Source organism: Nestor notabilis, unplaced genomic scaffold (genome assembly GCF_000696875.1).
Source record: "Nestor notabilis isolate BGI_N333 unplaced genomic scaffold, ASM69687v1 scaffold1188, whole genome shotgun sequence".
Taxonomy (NCBI): Eukaryota; Metazoa; Chordata; class Aves; order Psittaciformes; family Psittacidae; genus Nestor; species Nestor notabilis.
In genome coordinates, this window is record NW_009939484.1 from 213,085 (window position 1) to 229,125 (window position 16,041).

At 38.0% G+C, this 16,041-nt stretch overlaps 1 protein-coding gene across 1 annotated transcript in view; it reads right to left on the bottom strand.

Annotated features, from left to right (window-relative positions):
• Positions 1 to 8,411: 8,411 nt before the first annotated feature.
• The window catches only part of SUPT3H (suppressor of Ty 3 homolog (S. cerevisiae)), an 84,535-nt gene continuing 76,905 nt past the window's right edge, over positions 8,412 to 16,041 (bottom strand). Inside the window, exon 9 of the mRNA XM_010019868.1 lies at positions 8,412 to 8,851. Coding sequence (XP_010018170.1) covers positions 8,810 to 8,851 — 42 coding nt within the window. The 3' untranslated portion in view covers positions 8,412 to 8,809. The remainder of the gene's footprint in view (positions 8,852 to 16,041) is intronic.

A 16,041-nucleotide genomic window follows, 5' to 3' on the forward strand; every position in this document is an offset into this window, starting at 1 on the left:
GTCTTTTTTCTTATCCTCATACCAAACCTTTATCCAGCCTGAGAGTGGCCTGATGCATCACTGAAGATAAACTTCCAAAGACCTATATGTACGTTTATTGTCTCCACAACTTGACAGCTTGCCTCCTCCTGAAACACATTAGGATCACTCTCTTTGTAGTTATGTAGACGGTCACTGAATTTGCATGAAACATTCAATCAGGAACTGACAGAAAAAGGGACATTTATTGGTTATCCTGAATCCAGTTTTGCAACCAAGATCAATCATCAATCTGAAGTCACTGACAATATGATGGTTGATGGAGCACGAGCAGCAGGTCCTGCACAGTATCCATGAAAAACTGTCAATATAAAAAAGTTAGACTATCCAGGGCTTCTGAGCAGAACCTGTTTCTTGTATTCTTATAAACTTAGCTACGTGACCCGAGATTTCCCATATTGTTTTATCTGCTGGTTGTGAAATCAAACCTGGGACGGTAAGGTAAGACTTTGTTGCCACAGCTCGTACTGCAGAACTGGTGGTCCCTAAATACAGCAAGGAGCCAGCTGCCTTCTCCCAAATAGAAGGTGTTAAAAAGTGTAACCTCAGTTTGGATTTTACAGTTCCCACTTGACCAGGAATCATTCCTACCATGAAAGCAACAAGATACTCACCTGGGCAGAGCAGAAAACCTACACTCTGAGTTATGAAAAGGTATAACCCATCCCACCAACCTCAAGTAAACTCCTAAGGCTACCAGTTGCTGATCTGGGAAACCCTCAGTTGGGATTCACTGCTCTTCCCACCTAAGCCTCAATTCAGTGGAGACAAGGCTTGAGCTATAATATGAGCATTTTTTTGAGGGAAAAAATAAAAAAGATATCTTTTCTGATGCAAATTTGTATCACTGCAGGATTCAAAACATACGAGATTATTTTAACTTTTTTTTTTTCCCTCTTATATATCGCATGCAAATTGAGGGACTTTCTGACCTTCCCAGCAAAGTTGAACAGTAATGTTTTTAGTATCCATAAATTTTTGGGTGTCACTTGCTAGTAAAAGGTTGGATAGAAAAAACAGGGGGAAATAGCCTATCCATATGAAAACAATAATCATGTAATATTTATTGTCTGGGATTGAAATGTTTCAAATATTCAAAGCAATAAAACATCAGGAAAAGCTAGACTTCCTGATGTAAAAAGGACATAAATTTTTTCCTTCATAAGACACAAGAAGGGCGGAAATCAACACAATATTTTACACTAAAGAAAGAGAGAAGGAAAGAGAGAAAAAGAGAGGAAGGGCAGGAGAAAGAAAGAAAAGAAAGAAAAAGAAAGAAGAAGGAAAGAAAAAAAGGAAAAGAAAAAAGAAAAGAAAAGAAAAGAAAAGAAAAGAAAAGAAAAGAAAAGAAAAGAAAAGAAAAGAAAAGAAGAAAAGAGGAAAGAATAAAGAAAAAAGAAAAAAGAAAAGAATAAAGAAAAAAGAAAAAACACCACCCTTAAATCTGAGTTAAAGCAGTAGAGAGCCCCCAGAGGGCACAATCCACTCACCTTTATGAGTCTGAAGGAAGGAAATAGTTGCCAAGAGTGCAACTCATGTATTATAGAATATAAGTATTTTTCAGACACAACTTAATGGAGCAATGAAGTAACTCTGCAGTGTCCAGCTCTGACAACTCCCTTCAACATTCAAGTGCTATAAAAATACCTGCTGTGTGCCCAGTGTATTAAGTGGGGACTTACTCCCTGACCTTAGCTCTCTCTCCCTCTCCGGCAATATTCTGTTGGACTTAAACCCCAACAACAACAAACCAACAACAACCCTGCCTTTTTCATACAGGAGGTCAGAGATGATTTTTATAAAACTTCATGAGGCTTTAAAATCTCTTAAAGATCCACAGTGTGATATTAAACTTTGTGCAAGAGACGAATGAGTAATACAAAAGCATTAAACCAATGGTACAATCAAATTACTTTGACAAAGTAAAAATCTTTACCAGGTTAAACTACCTTCATTGCAGAGAGGGAGGTACCAAAACAGGGTCAAGCTCGCTTTTGGATTTGTAAAAGCAGAGCTGTTTTTTGGAATTCAATCTTCCTGAAAAAATATGAATATATATATGCATATTTATTTAATATATATGCATATACATAAATTTTCTATGCTTCACTGGCTCACCTATGAATAAAGTTTTAATAACAGGCTCTTTAAGTGCTGCATTAATTTTGCACTGCCTTTAGGACCACCAAAGAAACCAACTAAGATGCAAAATCCCTTCAGACTGCACCACAAATACATACCAAAGTGCAAATAAAACAAGCCTCAACAAAATAAAATGAATCCAGCATCATCTACAAGCTCAACTTCAACACTGTAAAAAACACATATGAAAACTAGCCACAGCGAGAACTGGGAAGGTTTGGACTTTGGCCAAAATTTCAAAAGTTTGGCTGCTTATATCCAATTTTGGTTTTACTACCATAACATTGGTAAGATTTTAACCTGCAAGCGTGGCCATACCTCCCCGCACAGTCCATAGCCAAGCCTTTCCTTTTTCTCGTTTAGCTTGACGGTAGCATACATTTGGTCCCAAAGTAACATTAATTTCATACCGAAGTCCCATTCACAGACATGAGGATATAGTCCTCGGCTTCACAGACACCTGTATTAAGGGGTTTAACAGGGTTTTGAGCAGAGGGACTAACAGACACTTAAACTCCAGAGTCCCAGTGGAATCATCTTCATGCTGCTCCTATTAACCCATGTGTGGATGGAGCTTTGGCCATTTCTTGGATGATTTCATTGCAGGGATGATACTCATATGCTCTCAACAGAGCAATGTGGACTAGCTTAGATGGCTACATGTACTTGGGTACCATGAATAAAAGTAAGCAACTCAGACTCTGTTCCAAAATACATTTGCCCTTAAAATGTGAAAGGTTCTTAACCCACTATTTCAAAACAACCGTTGCAGAAAAAGAGACCTGTTTACCACTGTATTGACTGTGAAACTTGATCACATATGAGACCTAACTATTCTTAACTATTTCACTGCCAAACATATGAGGACAAAGTTCTGATCCTCAAGGAATGGAAATAATCATGAAGTAACTGTCAAATAGGGGAAAAAAAATAATTTCATTTTTTTTTTCCAAGTGGTATGTAGCTGAGTACAGTCAGAGTAAGGTTATCTTACCGTGGAATATTCAGTGGTTCTTGATCTTCCAGTAGAAGAATACATCATGTTTTATCTCTTGGGCTCACGTCTGATTTGCACAGTGAGGAGAACAAATGGGCTGCATATGAGTTTGAGAGAGACCTCATGGCTGACCTCAACTGTTTGTTGTACAAGTTCAAACCCTACAGAAGCCATATATCAATTTTGCCACCATCCCAGAGAAGATGAATCAGAGTAGCACCTTCCATGGAGAAACTGACTTTCAAAGACACCCTTTGCCAGGTGTAAAAAGCAACCCTTAATAATTGCTTCCAAGTATTTGTGTTCTGCCTGCACTAAAGTCTGCTAAACAGTGAAAATTTGGGACTAGAAAAATGTTGATAATATTCCAAAACAGAGGAATATAAATTCTTTAAATAGTAAAGTAAGGGCAAGGTGACACGGAGAAAGTTAGACATGTCACATCTAATTTACTGAAATAATTTACTTAAAGCTACAACAAAATTTGTGCATGTGCAGCAAATTTCAGCTCCGATCATCTGAGCAAGGGAGCTCAGAGAGACTAGCTCAGCTGGAGCCTTCCTCCTATAAAAACCATCTTTCTCCTTCTTTAAGAGACGTTTCAGATTTGTTTTCACCTAGGCTTGACACACAGTTGCTGCCATTTCATTTCCAGATCTGAAGAAGTCATGTCAGTACAAGAAATGAAATAGTTTCTTTGTTGTTATTTTATTTTGCAGATTAATTAAATACTTATGGAAATGAGAGCTAAACAGAACTGGTTTGAGCCAACTTGCTTTATTGACTCTTGACTTTCTGAATCCTGCTACGGCTTCTGGTATTCAGACCTTCTCTTCTTCCTGGACAAGTTACATACTGAAGATCAGCTACCACAATTCAGCTGAACTTTATTAGACTGAGATCCAGTTCATTTATTAAAAGTTAACATATTACTTTACCTTTGTGAACACCCATCACAGCTGCTGCCCCATTTTAAAGAGGGCATCTACATTTCTTAATTGTGTGCCTCCTATTGTTTCTTGCAGTTCTGATGCTCTTTCCAAAGGAAGGATGGGAGGAGATGAACGTAAGAACACTCTGGCACTGCCAGAATATGTCCCTCGTGGTGATTTCTGATGCAGAAATCCAGCAGGGTATGGAGGAAGAAAAGTATCCCTCAGTCCATGTTTTGGTGGAAATGTAACGTTTATGTTTCTGCACCAGGTCATTAAACGGCTGAGGCACATTTCAGCCTCAAGGTTTTAAAGTGTTGAGTCTTGGACTGGATCCAAATTGAGTGACTGCATTCTTCCTCCCCAGCTTCCTCTCGTAGATCCAGTTGGATACTACCTTTGCCACTTTCCTAACCCATGGGGCTGGGTTATGTGCTTTCTGATACACCTATCATTTTCACTGCAGAGGGAAGACAACTTAGAACTGAGAGCATCAGTATGGATTTGGGAAACCCAGGTTTTTTGAACCGTTCCAAGTTTCCCAACATGGGGCCAGTTATTCATCCTTTCCATACCTCAGAAGAAATAGAGATAACAACGCATTATTATTTCAAAGCAGTGCTGCAGGCATAAATACATGGAAGACTGTAAGGCACTAAGATATTACAGTAATCAAAGTCATACAAGTACCAAAGATTGACAGATCACATCTTCACAAAATCAGTAAGAAAATCTGCAAAGCATCTGGACGAAGACTAGTCCAGAAATGCAGAGATATTGGTACAAGACTCTTGTGCCAGCATTTCTGTATGATGGAAATTAAGATAAATTATCAATCACAAATAAAGAGAGCTATAAAATGTAAAATGAAACTGTATTATTATAATTTTAGTTCTTGATTTTCCTTATTTATCTTTCTATCTTTCATCCAGTATTAATCTATCTTGTTTAGGCAAAATAGTATATAAGTATAGTGGATCTTGATTACTGAGAATGGCTATTAATGTAGTGTCTTAGAGTGCTCTCTAGACAGTTAAAAAGCTCCTAACAGTAAAATATGAAGGTTTCCTTCAAATTTTCAGGCATTTGCCTTCTAGAAGTTTGTTTCAGTTGCCAACATTTCAGTGATTTATAGAAGCCAAAGTATCTGATTTTTGTCTCCCCACAATAGATGAGGGCTATTTTTTCTTATTACTTTGCAAAGGCAACTTCATTATCTGAAGCAGAAAAAACAAGTTAAGAGCTACATTAAAGATACAGCTTTCAAAATAACTTTTTAAGGCATCTGGCCTTATTTAAACCATCAAATTTACATTCAATTCCTTCAGGGATGGCTCTGTTGCATTGCGCTGGCTCTGTGCCCTCCAAATAAAGCCCTGGATTTTATGCATGCCACCACTGCGTTTCCCTAGCTGCACTGCCACTCGGTGTAGATATATAGTAGAGGTATAAAAAGTCTAACCTTGGACAAGATGATTCATTTAGGCAAGAGAAAAAACACACCCTATAACTGTGTAAGATTCAACTAGAGGTTAGACTTGTGACTAATGTCACTATCTATTTATTCTTAAATTATTAGTAGAAGTGTTTATGTACTATGAAACATTCTGTATGAGCTAGACGGGAAGCTATAAAACATTTTACGAGATCTAGGCATGGCTGATGGCAGAATGTTAATACAACGCTAAGGTTCATCTAAATTCAAGAAGTGCCAGAAAACACTTCCCCCGCTCCAGTGATATCTTCACTTGACAAAGAGAAGTGTACTGTGGAAACCCAGAGGGGCAAATTCTGCAAGGTCCTCAGTGTCTCTGGAGAAATACCGAGCATTGTCAGCTTCTCCTGATTTCCAGATGAAGGCAAGAGCCTTTTAAAGGGCTTCATTTTCTCGGAAGAAAGCCTGAGGAATGACAGGTCGGGAAATGAGACAAAGCCCAGTTAGAAATCTGTGTTGGGGCTCACTCACCTCTGATGATTTTCAAGCTGAATTATTATCCCTGTTTTGTGGATAGCTGGACTAAGAAACCGAAAAGCTAGGTACTATAACCATGTAGCAAGGCAGACATGGAGCAAAACCCCCACACCCTTAAATGTTACAGAGTCTTATTCCTACTGAAATTGGCTGTTTCCCTTCTTCAGGTAACTGATGCTAAATAATCAGCATTAACCTGATTCAGTTACTACAAATCCTTGCTGAGATTCTGCAAGTTGAAATCATACAAGCACAAAGCTATTTGTACACAGTCATTAAGTGAATCTCAAACTGATTTTTATACTTATAATACAGAAAAAAAGTTTAAGATAAAATGTCTAGTACCAGCTTAAACATACACTTCTGCTTCTGCAGCAGGGTGCTAGGACACGCTCTGTATGCAGCGCAAGCCCTAGTGGTCACTTTTGTGTTTTAAACTGCACAATCCTGAAGATGAGGAAAAAAGCGATTGCTTCCCAAAATAAGAATAAACTGGGTTAGTCCAAGATAGGGACACATAACCTACCTTGTTTTACTCTAAATTCAGCTCTCTGACTTGTGTAGAGAAGTGAAAGGTTATTATATGGGTTTACTGGGCAAACCCAGATTTTATAAATAATTGCCTGTCAGACTGTTCAAGATAGACAAACATACGGCAGACCAACAAAAACATGATCTGTCATATTTCTGAGAGAAATGTATGTTGAGTCTTCATTCTCTGGGACTTTAAGTAGACCAGTAAAAAGTAAGTGCCAGTATTTTTCCTGCTTATGCATATTTTAAAATGTAAAATCTGGGAGAGATACAGCTACAGAAGGAATTTTGATTCCAGTACCCAGTGCCTGAAATGGTTTCTTCTGTCTCTATCCCTGCACATCGAAACCAAATACAATAAATGCTGGTGTCCTTTTAAAAAGTCTGGATGTTTACAGCAAGCATATAATTTTCCATGATTAAGGACGCCACAAAAAAAAAATAAGAGTGATGATAAAAAGAAAAGTTTAATCATATATTTCAAGAAGCACAGATGGAACATCAGAAAACCCCCCCCCCCCCGTTTAATACACTGCATTGTACACATTACTTTTTAGCCCTTTACACACAGATTAATTCCAAAAAACAGAAGCATAAGCAGGTAAAACAAAAAAGCAATTTATGAATGGCAGTAATATTTGATGTTTAAAGTTCACTTTTACAATATTTTGGTTGTAAAGAGAAGAGGCATTTTTCCATTTATTTAAAATATATAGGTATTTTTAAAGGTTTTGCAAGCAGGTCCAGGAAAGAAGGGCAACAAAATCACTTACAAATGACTACAAGAGCATACAGTGGGAGTAAAACTTAAGACCCCACATACTACGCACAAAGGAGGAGGATGGCCGAATTATATAAAAGTGATACTTTGCTGATCTCCTCACGATCTCTTGAGCGCTCTGTATTAGTTTGAGGTTTAAGTCAGATTTCAAGGCTGGGCTTAGAGTGGCTGGAGCAGACCCCTGGGCCCAAGGGGTACCACAGGGATACAAGCAGTCCACGCTTGTAAATCCTGATGACGGGCTGAAGCATGAGCCCTTTTCTCTGGTCAAGCATCATCGTGGTTAGCTCTATATTTGTACAGTTTTTATGGGAAGTAATGAATGTGCTTGTGAGGCCAGCGAAGGCTGGAGGAGCAGCAGATGGGAAGAAGCATAGAAGGAGGGACTGAGATTTAAAAAATAAATCTGAAAACAAACAACGTGAACTAAAATACAAAAAAGGCAAAAAAGAGACCATTTCTTCTTTAACCAAATCCAACAGTAACGCTGCCTTTGTCAACAACAGAGACAACATCTGCTTCCTGCAGCAAGCGCTGAGCAAGTACATAGCAGCCTTTGCCTACAACCACTGAGACAGACACAGCTATTTAAGTACTTTAGGATGCATTTTTCTGAATAGGGGCCCAATCCACTGCCAATCACTTCAAAGGCTTTCCTTGATTTCAGACAGTGATGGCTCAAGCCTTAGGAGACTTAAATACTTAGAATTTGGGGCTGATTTAGCCTATCCTTGGGTCTGCAAAAAGAAAAGTCTCTAACTGATAAAGTACAGTTAATCTGAACTTCTTTTTCTGACTATCTTTGGATCTGAACTAGCTATTACTCTCATAAAAAAGCTCCTCATTGGATTAAACTGGATTACCCTGTCTGAACACTCAAAAATTAGTTGAGAGAAATCAGTGGAAAATAGTGGAAAACTGTGGAAAACAGTTTTTCTTTCAGAAAAAAATCATAAGGAAAGCATAGATAATCTTTTAATAATCTGTAAAAACCTATATTACCCAATCTATCTCTGGCCTCTTTCTGCCCCATCCTGCTTTACAAGAAAAAAAGTCTGTAGAACATACAGACTTTCAAAGACTTAAATAAAAATGACATTGCATTTCAGAAAGACGCTGACAGCAGCAAGGCCCCTGCAAACTTCAGCATTGTCTGATCTGCATTCTTGTCCACCTACACCCTATCCCAAACATCCTGCCATTAATTAGCTAAATGTTCCAGCTAGTAAACAAGAATAACGATTGAGGGGGCTGGAAAAAGAGACAGAGTCAGCCAGCAGATAGTCACAACAAACCAGCCCACTCACTGGTACACGGAGACATTGGAGCTTGTATTTTTTTTCCTTCCATGAAGGAAAAGAAAATCACCTTCATATAACACTGTCTTTCCTGCTGCTGCAGCCACATCCATATTAGCAGGCGAGAAAAGTCATCCCATTTCTGCGGTAGGCACTCTGTCAAAGAACAAGAAAATCTGTAATGAATTATCACATCAACGTAAATAAGGGAAGAAGGCAGAGAGAAAGGCAAGGCTTTCTTCCTGTTTTGTAGACTATTCTGGCTGCAATCTAATAGTGTGCTTAATCTGAACATTTCTGGTGGGGAAGCTATAAGCAACCACTTCGTCTGTAAAAAAATCAGTGTGGTTAACAAGTGGTTAGCGACTCTATTTCAGGAGAGCAAGAGATATGCAAAAATGCAACATCCTATTTTGCTAATTGCCTGCAAAATAGGTGAGGCCAAAAATACACTATTATGCTGAATCTCTTTGTCCCTTATAAGCATGAGTTCTCTATTCACTATGTTCAATAATCATTTCTAACCTATCTTAATAGTCTATAAATTACTGAATAATTACAGTTTTCCAAACTTACAGTCTTGAGTCTAAAGCTATGTAAACAGATACTGGTATAATCCCCACCCCCTAAAACCAAATTAATCTTAAAGACCCTCTGAGCACCACAAAATAATTCAATATCCCATGTATTGTAACCTGGGATCAAGTGTTTCCAATGCTAAAGAAGCACAAGAGTTAAACAGCATTTGAGAAAATAATTTTAAAAGATCCTGTGACAATGTCTCACTAAAATACCTTTCATACATTTTTAACATCTCTTTCTGAATCAATAAAGGAAACTATACCTTTTTATACCAGGTATGCTGGAAATCCTATATTTTAAGGGGATATTCTCAGTTTAAAAACGTATTGGTTTGGGGTGGGTTTTTTTTTGTGATATTAATGATAGCTTCAAAAAGGAAAGGAGTGTAAATACTTTTGCTTTATTTGGTTCACCTTCAGCAGTCATTCAGTTTCAAAAATGAAAATACAGTCATCTATTATATTGCATTTAGTGCTTCGTCAGATTATTTTTTACCTCTTAAGTTCAAGCACTTAGGAAGTGCCACATATAGCTACCATTTGTAGTGGCTCTACCAATTTCCTAATTAATTTCAGAAAGATCAATTTCTCCTCTCCTAAAATAGAATTAGAAAAGTATCATTAAGAGTAAAGGATAACATCAAACAACTTTGTATATAAATAGTATTTATACCAAACTGTAAGGAAATAATTTCAAAACCAGCAAGCATGTATTCCCAGAGACATTTACAGGCACTGAATATGCAAAAGGAAATACGTGCAAGATGTTCATTACAGCATCCTTGACATTAACACCATACTTCAATATAGTGACTAGTGGTATACGGCATTAAAGCCAAAGAGCAGAATATTAGCTCTGGGATATATAGCCAGTCATCAGACATGACAGTATCACCACAAACAAAACAAAAAAGAAATCCAAAGACTCTACATCCAAACACAAAATGCACAAAAACAGACTAGCCATAATTTTGAAAGGCTCCAATATATTCCCACAACCACAAGCAGCAAGTCCAAGGGAGTTTGGATCTGCAGCTTGCCCAAACCATTATGGTTGGCATTTTGAAGTCGATGCAAAAGTAATGTTTTTAGCAAATTGACCCCAATATTTATACAGAGCTTTATAACCCAAGTGACAACCTTTAACACATAAACAAAATATTCAGGGCTATTGTGCAGTTTGCTTGAAGATAAATGAACCCAACTATAAAGTTGGAGTCACATGAAAGATAAAAGGTTGGATTTTTCAAAAGGAATTTTGGTTGCAAAGCAAAGTTGGGCTTGGCTGGGCTCACCTGGGAAATAATGAAGTTTAACATTTTCCAACATGGGCAATATTATACAGTTAGTTATAGCCCTGAAAAGGTCATTATAGAAGCAAGTTTTAGAGGAGGGAGGATAACACCTTCAGAAAGTTGGACACACTCACCAGTCTATATTTAGCCATATATTATAACTAGTGTGGCTATAGTTAGGATTGAAAACTATTTCCTACTTAACTCACTGTTTCACATACTTTAAACTTTCTGAAACATTTGCCCTTGGGCTAAAATTTCCTCTGCTTTAATCTCTGCCTGAAGTTCAATTTCTTTGGAAAGGACCAACAAAATTCCTTAAGCCATTTTGAAGTTCAGCAATAATGAAAACAACACTTTTTTCCTTTCCAAGCTAGAGAAAGTGATTCTGATATATGCATATTTTATTATGGAATTTAGCCATAAATTGAAGCATTATACTCAGAAACAATCTTTACCTTCAACCTCAGCTTAAAGGTAACTGTTTTGAAAATCAGTATTTCAGAGGAGGGAGTTTGATTCATCCCATTCCATAACAAGATAACACTTAATTCTTATTTCGATACATTTCTAGATAATAAAGGTTAACCTCCAAAATGCTTTTATGCATAGCAAAACTATTTGACAGTCATCCCATAGTTCTGAGCTATGTATCTTCAAGATCTATACAGCTGAATTCGTGAAACTAAAAGACGTATCTTTTCATGCCAAGAACTGTGAAGAGAAAGGCAAGATGTTTTTTATAAAACTTGCATGCATACGCGCCCTTGCAAGACAGTTTCTATGTATGTGGCAGTCATTTAACATAGTTTGATATAACGTAAAGGTTTTAGATGACGCTTCTTGGTGCTTTATGCCACTTTGGCAGTATCCAAAGTTTTAAAAAAATATGATTACTTGGCTCAGAATTACAGACAGAGGATGATGCAGACTCTTGATGTGGGATTGAAATGTCAAGTCATTGCTGTATGCATTTTGCTGGACGTGTCCTACTATATAGCCCAACATCAGGAGATAACAAGTCCACGGTCAATCCTGGAGCTCGTTTTGGAAAAGCATCTACTGCATTTTATGCGTGCTCTTTCTCAAAATTTACTGTCTACCAGTCTGCACTTGATTTCTTAGTTCTTCATTTGCCATGGTTGAAGGTCTGTCAGCCTGTTACTGTACCCAGTACGTGTGCAGGTGGACAAAGGACTACCTTTTAGACATGGGAAATCACCTAGCTTGGCAGAAGTTACATAGTTCACCTTCCCAGAAGAGATTCCATGATCTGAAAAGTTGATATAACCTCATTTGGCCCATTTAGCTCTCACAAAAACTCTTCTTGTCCCTTGCTATCATATAACAAGAGTTTGCATCCCCCTTCTCTGACCTTGATGAAGGTGAAAGAACAACCAATCTAGGCACCCTGTGAAGAGTCTTCTCATGGCTTCTCAGGCATCGTCTATTTGCATATAATATAGGAACCCTGACTTGAAAATGTTGCTCCTTCAAGTTATTAAAGCACATTGGATTTTAATATAAAGATCTTCTTGGGAATGCTATCATTATTTAGTAAATGAAGGTAGGTTGTGGGGTTTTTTTTTCAACAGTCTGAAAGGAGATACAATGAAGCAGAAAAGATGAGCAGTGTTCATTGCTGTCAGTCACCTGACATGAAAGATCATGCTTTGCCCTTAGTTTGGTGAAAGAAAGGAAAACTAACATTTTAAAAAAGCAATTTGGAACAACAGGCCTTAGTCAAACAGTAACTCAAATTTCATGAAAAATCATCCATTTTCCACTCTTTTTTTTTTTGGTCCCATGTCTGTTCTGTAGTGGTATCCTGACATAGAATATTACAAAGGACCACAAAGAACCGCTATATGAAGAGAGCAGCGAAAGTCCCATCCCCACAGTAGGTCACACAAAATGAAACAGTTTACTGAAGAGTTCATAGGACCAATTTAGGGGCAGATAATTATATATAATAATAATATATCTTGTGTTTGTTAACACAAGATATACTGACGCTGTGATCTACAGAAACAAGTCCCAGCGAAATCTGAAGATGTGAGTGCTCCTCAATTAGGTAACATATAAGGTTAGAAAACTAAGACTTCTGAACAGGTACCTTGGCGAGAAATGGTTTCCAGTTAACAATTTACACTAGTGCATAATTTCATAGCTGTAACATGATGAGAAAGAATAATTTTAACAAGAGAAAGACAGCTGTGATTTCTGGGTGAGTTGATGTTTAATTCTTATTCAGGGTAAAATTTGGAAAGTCTGGGATAAAACATCTCCAGCGGGCATCCTAGACACTAAAGTTTATTGGGCCAAATCCTCCATTGGCTTAAGCCAGGAGTTCTGCTTACATTAAAGCTAAGGCACAATGTCATACCACAGGTCTGTTTTATCACTTAAAAACTGTAAAGCCTGAAAAACTGTAAGCAAGTTACAGAATGGCATTTTTAAAACTTGAAGTCTCCCTTTCTTGGTGTCCTCTTGTATGTGTGTGGGCAAGATTTTAATTACAACGCATAAAGTGGAACGTCAGACTCAGGCATCAAAATCAAAGAGCAAGTCCTGGCTGAACTTCATTAGCAAACATAAATACAAATAGGCACATCTTGTTTGTGACATGCCACAGTCCTTTCCTCCTTTGGTAATTTTACTCTATTCTCTCACATTTGCATAAATGTAAATCGAACCATATGACTTGAACAGGCTTATGATAGGGGAATCATATGCAAAACTTCTTTTCATTAAATAATTCTGTTCATGCAGTCTTACAATGTTACTGTGAAAATCAGGAAGGATTGGATCTCAGACAGTGAAAGCCTTTATTTAAGAACAGTGGAGGGAGCCCTGCCCTTTAAATAAGAGACATTCTTGGATCAGACACTGGCTGGCATGATGGAAAAAAGGATGTAGCATTAACTTTCATTCTATTCCAAATAACCTGGAACCCATAAACCACGAAGATTCTCTAATTTTAAATCTGCTCCTTTTCTCCCTATGTCTTCTTTCCATTTTATTTGAGGAATGTTAACGTTGAAATTTCATTATCCCGCCACAATATCAAACAAGTCATACTGGACAGATTCATAGTTCTTTGTACATCTACAAACACCTACATTAAACCCCTGTGGTTAAAAGGTTACTGCTCTAATTTTTCCCAGCCTGCACAGACAAACCATATGCAAAGAAGTGTCAGCTTATTTAGAGATTAAAATAATAATTAGCTTAGGAGGCAAAGAATAAGCAACATTGTTATAAAAAGAAAATCCATATGTTGTTTAGAATTAATTGCTTCTGTTTAAGTTTAAATAAATTTGTGTGGATATAAACTCTCCTTACTAAAAGTGCATACACATTACCAAAGAAATATAATGGATAATTCTTTCTCCAATTTTAAACAATAGCACTGAAGGCTCTAATTCTATAAACTCATCTTTAATCATTAGCCAAAGCACAGATGCCTGGTATTACTCAGAGGGTGAGGGAACATTTTATGTATATAATGTCTAGTACATGGTCAATAATGAATAGCAAAGCCCAAATATATATCTGTGAACACCCAGGTTTAGTAGATTATGATGCTCTGGATGATTTGCCCTGCTGTATTCATGAAATCGCATAGATTTCATTATGATGAGGCCAGACTGATATGCTGAAAGCTATAGCATCCATTTATCCATACAGTGATGGTCCCTCTGGAAGCACAACCACATGTGTACTTAAGCTAGTCCCAGAGACACTACAGTTAGGTGTAAGAAACACCACCAAACCACTCTGTTCCTCAGGTCAGTTCCCCAGGTCTGTTCCCTGAGCGTTCAGCCACCCGGTGAGACAACAGCAACAGCAGCAGCTTCCACGCCATAAGTACCTGCTGCCCAGGAAGGTGGCCGAGATCATCAGCACACTTTACGTAGGTAGCCACAAACATCTCACACTGATAAAAGCACTGCTTCAGTAAACAAGCCTTCAACAGCCTGTAACAAAATGCTTTCCAGCAAAGTCAGTTCTGGGCTTTGATTTACCTTTTATATGCCAATGGCATAAACTTTTTCAATAATCACATAAAACCATGCTGCTGTGTCCTGGAACAAGATATATCCAGGATATATCATCCAAGTCTATTAAAGAACATAGTCTAGATCTCAGCTACCCATTTTTTTTATAGTTGCTCTCTGCCACTGGCAATAACGACGTTCCCAAGGCCAATGGAGACAGGATCTCTGAAAAACAAGGACCAAATGTATTTGTCAGACACCTCATGAAATACCACCAGTGGAAGGAGAACAAAATGTAGGGCTTGTACTGCTGTCCTTCAGCTCATTTGGCCAAATTTGTGATATAGCAGTTAACTAGCAAACACTGTTCTCAGGGCTGGGCTGCTATTATAAAAAAAGAAAAATAAGGCAAAAGGATCATGGTTTCTATTGCAGCAAGAACAGGGGTGTGGGAGTGGGGTACCAATGTCTGCCAAAAGAAAAAAAGAACAAAATTGGTAGGGAGAGAAAGATCATTTTAAGTTTCTCAGAGGGTACTGTAAACAGTGGAGAAAGAAGGAAAAAATTGAACTATAAAACAATACTTGGCAGCCAGCTTTGCAAAACAAACATATTTTCACAAAATTCTTCCCATCACTGCCACCAGCTTTAATAGGCTTTATTTGTCTGAGAGCAAGAAACCTTCCTTAATTGTTTGAGAAAAGGGAACACTGCTTAGCACACTGATAGAAATTCCTCTTCTGAGCCCTACTCAACCTCATGCTGCTCTCTGTTCACACTCAGAGACAGGAATTCCTTCCCCCAGGCTGCAAAATATGTAGCTGAGCTCCATCACCTGCCTTTCCTGGTCCAAGGGAGCAGGCTGCTTCTCCTGAAGGGCAAGTTGAAATCCAGCAAGTTATTATTGCTGTGGGTCTAATGGTCCATAACCGTCTGCATATGACATGCTCTGAAGACAGCAGGTCTCAATGAGGCACCAAACCTTGATGAATACAACCTGTTGGACCCCACTGTAATTGAGAAAGGTCAATCCCTCTATCCCAATGGAAATGCAGTGGTTTCCGATTATCCCCGATCTCCTCATGAGCATCACAATTAATTCACTAATAATTTTACCACCTTACATCATCAAACTGGTCAAAACACTTTGAGTCGCTCAGAGGCCAATGTCTCCTCTTCTGATGTGTCTCAACTTGCTGCTTTAGCTGTACAGCAGCAATAATGTGTGCGGGCAACTTTATTATGTCTGAGTATGAAGTTAAAGCTAGAAGCTTTGAGACATACAAAGAAAAGACTTCAGGGATGGTTAGATACTGAAACCTCTGGTTTATGACTCAAGGGCAGTGAACGGTCACAGCACTCCCATGTGAAAATATACCACTACTAATAAAAACTCCTTCAACCTGAGAGTAATTCAGCATGAAATAACCTGGATGGCTCCCTCTCGCCAAGGAAGGCTTTTCTTGGCT